The sequence below is a fragment of the Haliotis rufescens genome, unplaced genomic scaffold (genome assembly GCF_023055435.1).
Source record: "Haliotis rufescens isolate VD_foot unplaced genomic scaffold, xgHalRufe1.0.p SCAF_17, whole genome shotgun sequence".
Taxonomy (NCBI): domain Eukaryota; kingdom Metazoa; phylum Mollusca; class Gastropoda; order Lepetellida; family Haliotidae; genus Haliotis; species Haliotis rufescens.
The window spans coordinates 26656989-26670994 of record NW_025963857.1 but is presented as its reverse complement, the minus strand read 5'-3'; the positions used below and the strand labels follow the sequence as shown (position 1 = coordinate 26670994).

General features: G+C 41.3%; 1 protein-coding gene across 1 annotated transcript; it reads right to left on the bottom strand.

The window, feature by feature from the left end:
- Nucleotides 1-3053: 3053 nt before the first annotated feature.
- Nucleotides 3054-11301, bottom strand: LOC124138646 (superoxide dismutase [Cu-Zn] 1-like). Its single transcript, XM_046505386.2, has 5 exons — nucleotides 11136-11301; nucleotides 7258-7340; nucleotides 5611-5798; nucleotides 5076-5175; nucleotides 3054-3286 (listed from the first exon to the last, which is right to left on the bottom strand). The coding sequence occupies exons 1-5, from the start codon at nucleotides 11272-11274 to the stop codon at nucleotides 3164-3166; spliced, it is 633 nt and encodes a 210-aa protein (XP_046361342.2). The 5' UTR covers nucleotides 11275-11301; the 3' UTR covers nucleotides 3054-3163.
- Nucleotides 11302-14006: the final 2705 nt, after the last annotated feature.

The window sequence follows — 14006 nt, the reverse complement described above, 5'->3', positions numbered from 1 at the left end:
ACAGCGCTTTGAAACTGTTCTCATCAAACAAGTGTTTAATGTTCCGAATATAACCTTTTCATATAAATGAAGGATATTCAGTATAATTATGGCTGGATTATTCAATTACGGATAGGTTTTATTCGTTCTGAATTATTCATAGGCTATTGAATGATTAATATATTTCTAAACTTAACTGTTGTGGTCGTCAATGGAAGAATGTTATCAGAACTGTTCATTAACATAAACAGGGGCACGGGTGGTCCAGTCGTCTAAGGCGCCGCGATTCGCTGTGCAGAGTTGCGTCCCTTCGATACGCCAAAAACCAAGATTGCGGGTTTGAATCCCAGTTCCCCCAATTATGTCTCTAGGTTTGTCAGCACCATACTCGTCGTATGAATCGTGAGATTCACCATAGAGGTAAATATCTGAATCACCTCGGGCTTTCGACACTCATTAACCTGACACAGTCTGATGTAACTGGAATACTGTTCAAAGCGGCATTAAACCCAATTCACTCACTCACTTGCCTTGGTCTATGTTTTCCCTGGTAATGGAGGAACGTCGGCCATACAAACCATGAAGTACTGACAATGTAATTGTTATGGCGTTGGTCAACGTACACCGTTAATTAATATCTGAGCGTACACAATGACGTATACATCAGAAAGTTGTCTCAAACACAATGTCCAAATCCTCTCCAACAACCATCATGACGTCACTAAAAGACAACTGCCAGAAGCAGTCAACATTCGCCACCACAAGCCAACAATAAACAGAGATCAAGGCTATTTCATCCCATCCGCTCATTATGAAAAATCACCCTACCTATGTATACTTAATCCTAATAATTAGCTTCATGATTTATTGGCTTCCTCATCATGTTCTCTGTCCATCATGTTGTTACAGTAACATTCTTCTGTAGTCATTATTTAACCTACTCATGTTAATATCTATCATGTATGCAATTGTCGTTTCTGCTAACCCTCCACCTACTATATATATTCTGTACCATGTCCAGCCTTGCGTGACAACGGTATAAGGATCTCTACCAAAACGTCGCCTTTATAGTTAATTTTTTATATATTAAAGAAGTTGTTATCCGTAAATTGTGTCTACTATGTCATCTGTCAACTTTTTAGTAATGCCTATCAAACATTTCACGAAAGGTGACGTTACACTGCTATCTCGTCTTAGTTTATAAAACACTTGATCATACACACATTCAATCAATATTTGAGTCACTCAGATATTTCCTGGCACTTGTAATAGATTGTCGGATATAATTCCTTATATGTCCCGACTTCCATCACTATACATGGGCCTTTCATTTTACCTTCTGCAATGTTTTATTGTTAATGATTGTATTGCTCTTTGAGAGCATAATTTAATTTAATGTTCTTAATGTGGGTACTTTTTCTGCTTTGTCAAAGAATCCATGACACCATGACGTGACAAACATACATGTATTTACACTGAATAATTAAATTATTTAGTGGTCCACCGAAGTGGTAAGACCAGAACCGAATTCGGAGTTACCTTCCTTTCGTTACGGTTAGTTTGATGTATATGATTAACAATCAGACTTTTGTAGAATTTCAAAATAGTAAATCTTATCAATCTGGTGTTCTCCGAATATACTTTACCTACACATTGTTTTTACTCTGAGGACAAGAGATTATAACATAGGTTTAATCATCACGTCACTGGTTCTTAGAGAGGCAGAGGGCGTACGGACATCACGGGGAGCATCGTGCAATAAAGACCGACAGGAGACAGGAGCTGGGTTTAATGTACCGGCTGTCAAATTGATACTGAGACCAAATGACACTACAGTCTTGTATTGATTTAAAAAAAATAAAGACATCGTAGAGAGGCTATTTTGCGAGATATCCAACGTTCATATATATAGTCGAGTTTGGTGTACATTAACATTGAAATTATAATAGTACTATATCTTTTTTTGACATCTTTGCACGTGACATCTCTGACCCATCTGTCACCAGTTGGCTCGTGATCACGATGCTCCTATTCAAATAACCGACTTTTTACGTAAGTATGCTACACTAAACTATGACGTTATATGGTAACGTGGAATGATACTTGCCCGTCCTTTGAAACAATGAGGCATTATCACATTGCAGCGACCCACTGCGGGCCGTTTAATAATAATTCTATCTATTTCAGATGCTTTATCCCGCAAACGCATGGTGTAACAGATTCATACCCTTGGTACTCAAGGGTTCTTTATCCCGCGATATGCCAAGGAGAGGCACGGGCCACCGAGCCGTGGATGCCCGTGCCTATTATAAAAACACAAGATGAGATTGGGTTAAATGGCCGAGGGTGTGCAGGCACTAGTGGGCTACTAAGCTGCTAGTTGGGTATACCAAAATGCTACCGTTGCCATGGCCACTAGCGTGGCCAACGGCGATTCGCAGCTAGCCCTGCTGGCCTGAGACTGCTATCGCTGTCCGGCCCCCACGGTAGCATATTTAAATGCTACCATTGCTTGGCAACTACCACGCTGCCAAAACAGCAACTACCGCTGCTAGCCTAAGTCAGACTACCGCTGCCCGGCCCCAGGTAGCCGGCCAAAGCAGATCCCACTGCCTGGCCCCATTACCAAAACCATTGTGCGACTACCGCCGCGGACCTAACTGTCAGCTACCGCTTGACAAGACGACTTCCGCCGCCGGGCCCATATACGTGGCAATTGTTTGCCACAACGTATGTTATTTTACGATTCACCGCCTGAAAAATTGGGAAAGACAAGGTTCCCACTGAGAAGCAGGTAACACCGGAAAGGTTCCCGCTGAAAAGCAGGTAGCCTTAAGCACGAGTATTAATTTGGAAGCAAGTTAATTTGTTACTAGCAGTGTAGCCCACAAGAACCCCGCCAAAAAGCACCAGAGTGCTACCCCACACCCACGGCCACGCGATACGCGGAGATAGCATTGTTGCCGGGCTTGCCTATGTACTGAAGTAAACGTCCTTGTCCTGTACATGTATTGCTTTGATCTGTCTACCAACATTTACGGCTTCTTCATTATAGATGTACAAACACGGAGTTATACAGTTTGAGGCAATCAAGTTTATTGTATACATAGCCATAGGCCTATACAGTGAGTACGCATATTTTACATCGAAAATGTTCTCCCACACGATGGAACTTGATGATATATTACTTTCCCCACACCACCGTGCGCGGTGGGTTCTGCCCCCGACCAATGACACAGCATCCTATTCTTGGTCCTGAATTGCCGTCAACAGCACCGGCGCCAGGGTCATCAGTCGCTCCACGAATCTACAAATGTTAATAAAATTTCAGTTTGAATTGAATTGAATACTATTTTAAAAGTCAGCACAGCAGGCTGACTATGCCAGATGCCAGATCGTGAAAACATTTGAGTTTAACTGCTGTCAGAAAAAAAGGAACAAAAAAGGATAGTGTGACGAGAGAGACTAGGCCAGGGCATCTAGATGAATGAGAACAAAACCTGGAGTCATGACGTGATCGTCCCAGTCGCCAGGTGTTGCAGGCTCAAATCAAGTCCTTAAAAAATCACTCCAGAGTTATTTGGGCTAAGGTTCAAAGCACCCTCGAGTGCTTTCAACCTAGGCTCAGGTCATGATCACTCCCCTCTACTGTCCCCAACACACTTACTCAAAGCTCGGAATACTCCCCTTTGGGCTGAAATGAACCCACCACATTGTTACAGTATTCTTCTACCCCAGTTCAGTTTTGGCACATAGTATCAATACGTTCACCCGATGACCTGTTTAGGTAGTAGCAGATTGTTGTCACCATCATGGTGAGGAGAAGGGAGAGAGGTGGACGGGTTGGATGCGGTGGGCTTGGGTGTGTTGGGGGGTGGGGGGATACGTTTCATTAAAGAGCGGCCGACTATTGTCGGTATACTAGTCAGCTGTTATACTGCATGCATATACTCGATAGCACATTTATGTCCATTTTTTAAATGTCTCATATATATAGCCAGGGCATTCTCCAAGTCCTTATATTTCTTCTTGCGGGACTTCCTTCTTTCAAGTGTATCAAAGTTCAGTTTTCAAAACATCTATTTAATTGAAGATGTTCGGATGGGAACCTTCGACATGATATTTTTGTACGTGGAACAACACTGCCAAAGTGCTTCCACAAACTGCGAATAAGGTTACCTTCCAAAAATTCGTGATGTACTCTGTAAAGTGGACAATGCCACCTGCCTCAAAATAACATTAGATGGCCAAAGTAGACACAATTTAAGGATAACAACTTCTTTATTTACTGTAAAGGCGACGTTTCGGTACAGATCCTCATATCGTCGACAACGAATGAGTGAGTTGGGTTTTACGTTACTGTGACCTGTATTTCAGTAATGACATGTCAGCTCACACAGGATTGTTTCTCTGTTTGTTTGTTGTTTAACGCCGCACTCAGCAATATTCCAACCTTATGACGGCGGTCTGTTAATAATCGAGTCTGGACCAGACAATCCAGTGATTGACAACATGAGCATCGATCCACGCAATTGGGATACGATGACATGCATTAACCAAGTCAGCGAGCCTGACCACCCGATCACGTTAGTCACCTCTTACGACAAGCATAATCGCCAATTATGGCAATCATGGGTTGCTGAAGACCGTCTACCCTGGATCTTCACGGGTCCAGCTCACACGTATTGGGTAGGGAAACCCAAAGGGACCACGTGTTCCACCTGTGTGAAGCGTACGACCACTGGTAAGGTCCCATAACTGGGAACATTAACAAGCCTGGATCTTCACGGGGCCAGCTAACACGTATTGTGAAGGGAAACCCGAAGAGCCCACTTCGTAGACGTGTTCCACCTGTATGACGCGTACGACCACTGGTAAGGTGCTTTACATAACTGGGAACATTATCAGGGCGAATCTTTGTTCAAACCCAAAATCAATGGATCCTGGTGCAATAAAGCCATAAAACTACACACTGAATTTTAGAGTCCGAGACGAATATGGTGGTCTCAGACTAAGAATCATAATTTTAAATCGAGCTGTATTCGTACTGTACGTCTGTGTTGTAACATTATACATGTATAATAAGGCACGCATACCACAAGGCTCCTGCCGATGAGTGAGTTCGACCCGAACAGCCTCGCTACCCCATCAAAAATGGTTGTATTAACAGTGCCATCCGCTTGTTCCATGACGAAACTAGAACATAGCACAGAAGAGAAGTGGAATAGAAACAGGCTTGTGCGTGAGTGAGTATGGTTTTACGCCGCCTTTAGCAATTTTACTGTAATATCACGATGAGGGCACCAGAAATGGACTGCTCACGTTGGGAATCGATCCCGGGCCATCGGCGTTGCGAGCTAACGCTTTAACCACTTGGCTACCCCTCCGCAACAGGAAGAGAATAGAAATTGAAAAACATAGATTAGTATATACATTGTCTTTGATAAATAGTTGTAAGGACAATATCATTAGTAACGTTGACCTCCAGCTCAAAAAAGGACGGACGTCGTCTCCCTGTGTCATTTTTAAATCCTCCATTGATCAACTCATGATTTGATTTTACTCAAAATTCGTCATGATTCACTCATATTTTTTGCGATTAAAACCAGAAAAGCAGACGTTTGAGATTACCTCGCTGTGCAGTTAGGACCGCCATGATTAGTTCCAAACGGGTTGAAGGGTTCCCCAAGGCTTGCACAGCCATTACTGAGGTCTCCGAGGGTGTGGGCGTGGAAGCCGTGCAGAACGACGGTGTCGTTTGTCATGAATCCTTGGAGTTCAAGGTCAATTCTAAGGGGCGAAGGTCTGTATGTACAATACTGAAATAAATAAACAACAGACTGAGGGCTTAAACCAATTTCAGAAATATGACGACAGGATACATTAGGCGTAGATTGCACACATTGTTCCCTTAAGAGTGAGTGAGCGAGTTAGGTTTTACGCCGCTTTTAGCAATATTCCAGCAATATCACGGCGAGGGACACCAGAAATGGGCTTCACACATTGTACCCATGTCTGGAATCGAACCCGGGTCTTCGGCGTGACGAGCTAACGCTTTAACCACTAGGCTACCCGACCGCCCCTGTTCCCTTAAGAATCGGCCCGGGCACTTTCTTTATAACTGTGCCATCACTTCGACCCGTCTAAAACAAAGTTTGTTTGTTTGTTGTGTAACGCCGCACTCAGCAATATTACAGCTATATGACAGCGGTCTGTGTAAATAATCAAGTCTGGACCAGACAATCCAGTGATTGAAAACATGAGCATCGATCAATTCAGTTGGGATACGATGACATGCGTCAACCAAGTCAGCGAGCCTGACCACCCGATCCCGTTAGTCGCCTCTTACGACAAGCATAGTCGCCTTTTACGGCAAGCAGGGGTTGCTGAAAACCTATTCTCTCCCGGATCTTCACGGGTCTTTAAAACAAAAGTGTCCATCCATAAGCGTCTTCCTTGTATTCAGATGCGTCGTGCCGGTTACTATAAACCTGCCACAAATATGCTCATGTATACACAAGCTAAATATGTTAAGCTCCAAACGTGTTTCGAAATGTGCATAAACGTGCTTAGGACTGTGTTAAATCCTGATCGGAACAGTCTTTTCGTGTGTCAGATTTCACCAAATACTCACTGCCCTCACAGCACCCGCCACCTCTTCCCAATCAGATCAAAACATATTAATAGCTTAATATTTCAAGCTTTCTACCATTTGCAATTCCATTTACTCGAAACTAGAGGGGCTGTGGGGTAGCCTAGTGGTTAAAGTGTTCGCTCGTCACGCCGAAGACCCGGGTTCGAATCCCAACATGGGTATAATGTGTGAAGCCCATTTCTGGTGACCACAGCCGTGATATTGCTGGAATATTGCTAAAAGCGGCGTAAAACACTACTCACTCCAAGGAGATGAGACTGTAAATCGAATGCACACTGATCCTTGATGGGGGTAATAATGTATCGCTTTCAGCATGCTTTAGGGTTTGGATTTTGGATTCATTAATAATAATAATAATAATAATAATAATAATAATAATAATAATCAAAGGCAAATATCAGTGTCGGCAAATGGCAAACAATGAAATCTAGTTTGCAATCAGTAATATATAATCATTGATTATTTCAACAGGTGATTATTACAAAAAGTAAAAAGAAAAAATATATTTCAAAATATCAAATCTTTTAAGCAATACATAAAAAAGCGGTGTCACTGAGGTCCTAATATTGCCCTATTTGAGCAAAGATTCCGACGAACAAATATTGACTTTGTTGTTGCCTTACGTTAAGTGTTTGTGACAGGCGTATCGTGCCGCTCACTTGTTCTGTGGTTCCGGGGTCAGAGGCAACTCTGCACACAGCGTTCACTGAAATATACAAACAAACAAACCACCTGAATTTTTTTTCTACTTTGAAAGTTCAGTGCAGCCTTCGATCTCCACCATCAACTCACTCACTCACTCACTCACTCACTCACTCACTCACTCACTAGTAAAACTATAATGTATCATATATTTCTAGTCTGATATACGGCATATGGGGTTGGAATACTCTGGACCAAGACGGTTCTACTGTATTAACTCAGTTAAAATATGCGTCATGCAAATATTGTTAATTATTAATTCAATAAAATAGAATATGCATGAAGGTAATTTGACATCCAGATGCTGAAGCCACTAACCATTTACTCGTTAGGCCTTACATCATGTCAATATGCACGTCGGTGTCACGTTCATGACTGCCTTACAGGGTTATTCTGATGGTAAAACATTAAGAATTAATGAACTTTAATTATTCAATAAATTGTACCAATGGCGTCAGACTTACATCAAATATTTTAACCTACATGTACATGTTTGTTTATTTGTGCGTTGTTTAATCCTCACTCTGAAATATTCGAGCTCAATGTCACCGGTCGGTCAACATTCGAGTGATTGATGTTTTGAGCATCGTCCTACGTCATTACTATTACACGTAATCAACCATGTCACCGAGCCTGACCACCTATCCATTTAGTCGTCATGAAAGGATGCTAGGGTATCTTCTGTAGCTAACCCGGAATAGCATGACATTCGTTACTCATAAGTCATAATACGTGATGATAATGACGTAAGCTCTGACAGTCCCTTCCACGAAGTGAGTGAGTGAGTTGGGTTTAACGCCTCTTTTAACAGTATTCCAGTTATTTTCCAGCGTGTCAGCTTAATGTGGAGGGAAAGCCCGCAGTGATGCTTGTCTCAGACGTTTAGCCTATGGTGAAACCCACGAGCACGGGTATGGTGCTGACAAACCTAGTGACATAATAGGAATGACCATAGGTTTCTGGCGTGCCCAAAGGGACGCAACTCTGCACAGCGAATTGCGGCGCCTCAGACGACTGGGCCACCGGCACTCCCAACCCCTTCCGGACAACAGCTCAAAGAACCTAAAACATAATAAGTCACCTGGTTCTGATGGAATGGGAAATGAATGTTTAAATTCAGCTTCGTTTGTTTAACATCGCACACCGCAATATTGAAGTGAATTGGCGAGTCTGGGCCAGATATTCCAATGATTGACATCATGAGCATCGATCTTCGCAGTAGGGATACGATTACATGCATGAACCAAGTCAGCGAGTCTGACCACCCGATCACGTTAGTCTCTTCTTACGACAAGCACTGGTTGCTGAATAAAGATTCTAACCCGGATCTTCACGGGATTTTAAAGTCAACAGGATACAAAATAACCATTGCCCACGAAACTTTAATAAAATTGTTCTCAGCAACTCGTTCCCAGATGGCTAGAGAAGGAGTATTATATGTCCGCTTCACAAGTCTGGAAGTATGCATGACCCAAACACCTGTTGAGATATATCTATTATTGATTCATTGCGTAAAGGTGTTAAAAGGAGTGGTTAGTTTGGTTGGTTGCTTTGTTGTTTAACGCCGCACTCAGCAATATTCCAGCTATATAACAGCGGTCTCTAAATAATCGAGTCTGGACCAGACAATCCAGTGATTAATATCATGAGCATCGATCCACGAAATTGGGATCGATGACATCCATCAACCAAGTCAGCGAGCCTGACCACCCGATCCCGTTAGTCGCCTCTTACGTAAAATGAGTGACTGTGGAAAATCAAAGCCTGTGGCGTGACGTTCATAACGTAATACCGGAATCAAAGGCTGGCTTTCAGTCAAATTACTCTGCCATTGCCCAGATACCGAGTGAAGAAAAGGGGCAGATTTGACTGTTCTTTGTTGACTTTTCCCAAGCCTTGGCCTGTGGTCATCATAATGCAATATTTGGAAGAAGGCGCTTGGCCTGGGGTATATCATCGCCCACAGCAATTCCTTCTGCATTTGCACAAATGTATGCTGATGATCTGTCAGCAGTATCAGATTCAACAAACGATGTCAAGAAGGAAATTGATATTATTGAAAAGTTATGTAAAGCTACACGAATGAATATCAATCTTACCAAGACAAAGAGTTTTGTATACAGATATGCTGGACCGCTCAAACTTTATGAGAAATGATATCTTAAAGGCACAGAGTTAGAAACTGTGATTAATGACAAATATATTAGTTCTTTTTTCACTCCCCAACTCTAATTGACCAAATGACTGATATGTTTAAAAAATTTGGCAGCACAAGCCGCAAAATCCTTATTATCAATCAACCGATTTCAACACAACTTTGGACATATTACATGTGATGAAAAGTCTCTGGATGATTATGGAAAAACAACATGAGCAACCAACATCAGGACCTTGACTTTCTAAACCAAAAACGAATACATTGCAAATCCAACTAATCCTAAATCTGTATCTGGAGATTTATTATCAGGTCTTAACAAGTATAACCTACGAAACAACCTTTGTACATATATAAGCTGTGGTGTATTTCCTACAAAGAGAAACTTGAAGCATCTGGTTAATAAAACCATTCATGAATATGAAGAAAATATGCTGCGCAGAAAAGTTTCTGTCAATACAGGTCTTTCACGCTTCGGGGCGGTCGGGTAGCCTAGTGGTTAAAGCGTTCGCTCGTCACGCCGAAGACCCGGGTTCGATTCCCGACATGGGTACAATGTGTGAAGCCCATTTCTGGTGTCCCCCGCCGTGATATTGCTGGAATATTGCTAAAAGCGGCGTAAAACCATACTCACTCACTCACCCACTCTTTCACGCTTCATGCTAATACTCACAAAGCTTACTCACCATATATTATGGCAACTAGCATATCTGTACCCAGAACAGAGGTCAAGTTTAAAATTTTGTGTTAGCGTTTCATCACGAAACAAAACTTCCAGGGACTGTTTATTGTGTAACAAGCATGCCTTTGATTATGATAATCACATCATATTACATTGTGAAGCCTACTGCAGGAAAGATATGAACTGTTTTCAACTTTTATTGATCTGCTTGATGTTGAAACCTATGTCCAGTTGGAATTACAAGATGAAGAAGATATGTCGTCATTTTTCTTTGGTGCTGATACTCACTTCTCACAATGTATTGATATAGTTACATGGGAATCTGTTATACTGATATTTTCTGCTTGTGTACTTACACTAAAGCCTTACCTTGATTATGTCATCTGATCTAACCTTTTGTACAGTGTGAATGGCATAACACTGGTGCTACTGTCTTATATTACCTGTACATATATACAATACGAGTTTGTGTGAATACGTTTGATTAATTATGTATAATCTTCGGATTAACTTCTGGAGGAAATAAAGAATCTCTCTCTATTGCCACGGTTGTATGTGTATGAGAGAGAGAGAGAGAGAGAGAGAGAGAGAGAGAGAGAGAGAGAGAGAGAGAGAGAGAGAGAGAGAGACACGCCCGGGCCAATGCCGGTTTGTCGTGAAGCCCATTAAGATACCAAGTCGCAGTTTAAAATGGATACCCCACTCCAACACAGTATAAATACAGACTCTTTGACCCCGTAATGCCAAGCGCCAAAAAGTGCCCTATTTTGAAGTATTTTTGGTATGACGCGGTCGGGAATTGATCCACCGACTATCCGCTCTCCAGGCAGTCACTCTATCCACTAAACCACGGAGGCGGTCGAAGTCAAACGTGTATCACTTTTTTTTATATTTCCACAAAATACATGGATGATCAGGATATAGGAAAACATGGTGATTAACCTACTGCTCGTGTTTCTTACCTGTTTGAAGTACACATCGTCGAGGCCTGAAATACCTATGGAACCATCGATGCGCATCCCCAGGTGTAACGCTATGAATAGCTACTAACGCCAGAAGTAGAACGCCGGTCGCACTCATCCTCAACACACAAAACATCATCGCCGATGACTGATCAACTCTCTCGGACGCTCGTCTTATATAACACTCCTAATGTCATCCGGGTAACTCTGGGCCCTTTGTTCATCCTATGTACAGGTGGGCGTATTGTTAATCTCATGTACAGGTGGGCGTAGGCATTTGACGTGTCACTAGTTCGATATTGCCACACTATACTTGATCAAAAAGGTTTTTTATTTTTCTGTTTTAGATTCAAATGTCATGAGCTCCCTCTAATGTATGGACAGAGGGAAGTATTTTTGATAAAAATATGTTAAACAGCCTCCAGTGCTGAAATCCAAATTTCATTTATAGAAAAAATGCAAATGTTGTTGGTTTACATGCTACAAGGGTTACACAGGATTGTTATGTGGAGTAATGTGTTAGAAAATTGGACTCATGTTGGACTCCTGTTGATATCCAGGAGATATATAATTTGCCAATGGTTACAACAGCTCAGCTGTATGCATATATCTACTACTTCTACTGCGATTTGTAAATAAAAGCGACAATACCCTTTCCTTATTAATAAGAATTCAGAGTCGATTGTACGTTTCCAACCATATCATCAGCATGTGTTTAAGAATCACTATCAAATAGTGATGATTCCAGGTGTTCGTGAAAAGGCGAGCTTATCCTGCCCCACCGGAACCCGTCATAAACGCATGCAGATGCAAGTCAAGTGTTCACCTGAATAAACACGGGTACAATTGGTACAAGTCAATGGGCGTGATACTGGGATTCGAACCCGCGTTCTGTGGATCCATACATGCCAAATGATGCAACATTTGAATTGCATCTTATACGCTTTGAAGAGAATTACAAAAATATGAGTATGTCTATTTGTTTTGGAATAGTTAAATGGGTTTCTAAGGAATTAAGGATAATGTTATATGATAATTTTCCAATACGGTTGGGATCTTATTCCAAAGAGTAATCATTGCCACTTTCATCGCACATGGAAGACGTCCCATCTCTGCTTTTTTTGGTATAATGCTTAGAAATATTTTTCACAAAGTCGCTAGATGTCTTAATTCTCAATTCAGTTTACCGAAAGAATATCACCCTTTTATACCGAACACCCCTACCCTTTACCCTTTATTCCCCACGTGCTAAGTGAATGCATATTTCATTTCATGCTTATTTCATGATAATTGCGTAAATTCCGTTTTCAATGTCAATAAATTACCAAACGACGCGTTCTGGAAGAAGTTATCCTATCAGAAATCACTGTAAAATAACATTTGTGAAATAAGTAACTTCATCAAACATTTTCGACGATAATTACCTGTGTGTTTCTGTTTCGGGAGGGTATATAATAAGAGCCCACTTTGGCCGTTTGTTAAAATTACAGAAAACGTTGAAATATTGTTACAATAGTTCTGCAGACAAGTAGCTAGCCCTTCTTCCAACTATTGTTTCGATCTTGATCAAGACAAAATCGAATTATGATCATTAACAAATCTGTGACCATGATGAACTTTGTCCCACATGTTTGTTCTTCTTTTATCACATGTGGCACTCTGAAACACAGAAGACTTGCTCATGTTCAAGTATCAGAAAATATCTCCCTCCAACTTTTTAAATCAGTTTTAGATTTATTGCCATGGTATAGCATAAGTCTGTAACATGCTTATACTACTGGTGAAAGACATCAGGTGAGGCCGCGACCAAAACTGAACCGCAGTCACCAACAGCTTCCCAGATGGTTTTGGACTGGAATTCGAGTTATCTGCCCCTTGTTATTTTCATGAACATGGCAAACTTGATCGTTCAAGAAGTTTCTGGATGGGACATTTTCTATAATATATTGTTCCTTTAAGAGCGACAAGAAGGCGACGCGAGACCTTTTCGAACTGACTTATTTCTAATCTGCTTCCACAATACGGAACAAAACAATGCATTCCTGCCAGCTTCCATCACTTCTCTGGACTGGACTGGACAAATATTCGTGAGTGCACTCTTCTTAATTCTAGGGCCTGTCACCTATTGCTGTTGCCACTTATTTGACCTATTTTACAGCCGTTTTTATTTATTGATCACCTGAACCTGAGTGTTTAAATATATATTATTTATTTTTCGTTGATATTGTGTGGCCATTTCAATATTTCATAATTTAACCGATTTCTTGGTTAAACTCTCTACGTTTCAAATTGAAAATCGTTTGAATAAAGGTCTCTCTGAAATAATAACCCTATCATTTACCCAAAAAATGATGCAAGCAAATGTTACCGAGTAGTATTAGTTCTATTGACTTCATGTCAACAATATCCCTCATGTTTAATAATTTGGGTGTGTGTCTTAAGAACTGCTTAATCCAAGATCACGATTGCGACACATATGTCGCATGAAGCAGCTGTGTATGACTTACAGTTTAAATGCAGCAATTCAACACCCAAACATTAGCGATTGAACAAGTGAGTTGGTTAACTCCGTCTTGAGCAGTAATTCAATAATATCATGGCATTTCAACATTAATGTCGGATGAAAGCCCAACATGAAACAGGCGTCCGGTTTACCACATTATTAAAATCCACGATAACGGGCATACTTACAACCAGATAATAATAAACCGGACGAACGAGGAATGCGAACCCACGACCATTGATATCTCTTCATAGCGATTTGCAGCGGCTTAGACGACTGTGAAAACCATCCCCTTTTCCTTGGAACAAAGAACAGTTCAAATTAAGACAAGTGGTTGTGTATTATCACCCACATAAAACGTAAATACT

What these genes read in the sequence shown, in the direction of transcription:
- LOC124138646 (XM_046505386.2), bottom strand. Translation starts at nt 11,274, where the DNA reads ATGATGTTTTGTGTGTTGAGGATGAGTGCGACCGGCGTTCTACTTCTG. An exon ending in GCCTGTCACAAACACTTAAC is followed by an intron (nt 5,799 to 7,257) that starts GTAAGGCAACAA and finishes TATTTATTTCAG; the next exon opens with TATTGTACATACAGACCTTC. An exon ending in TCATCGGCAGGAGCCTTGTG is followed by an intron (nt 3,287 to 5,075) that starts GTATGCGTGCCT and finishes TAACATTTGTAG; the next exon opens with ATTCGTGGAGCGACTGATGA.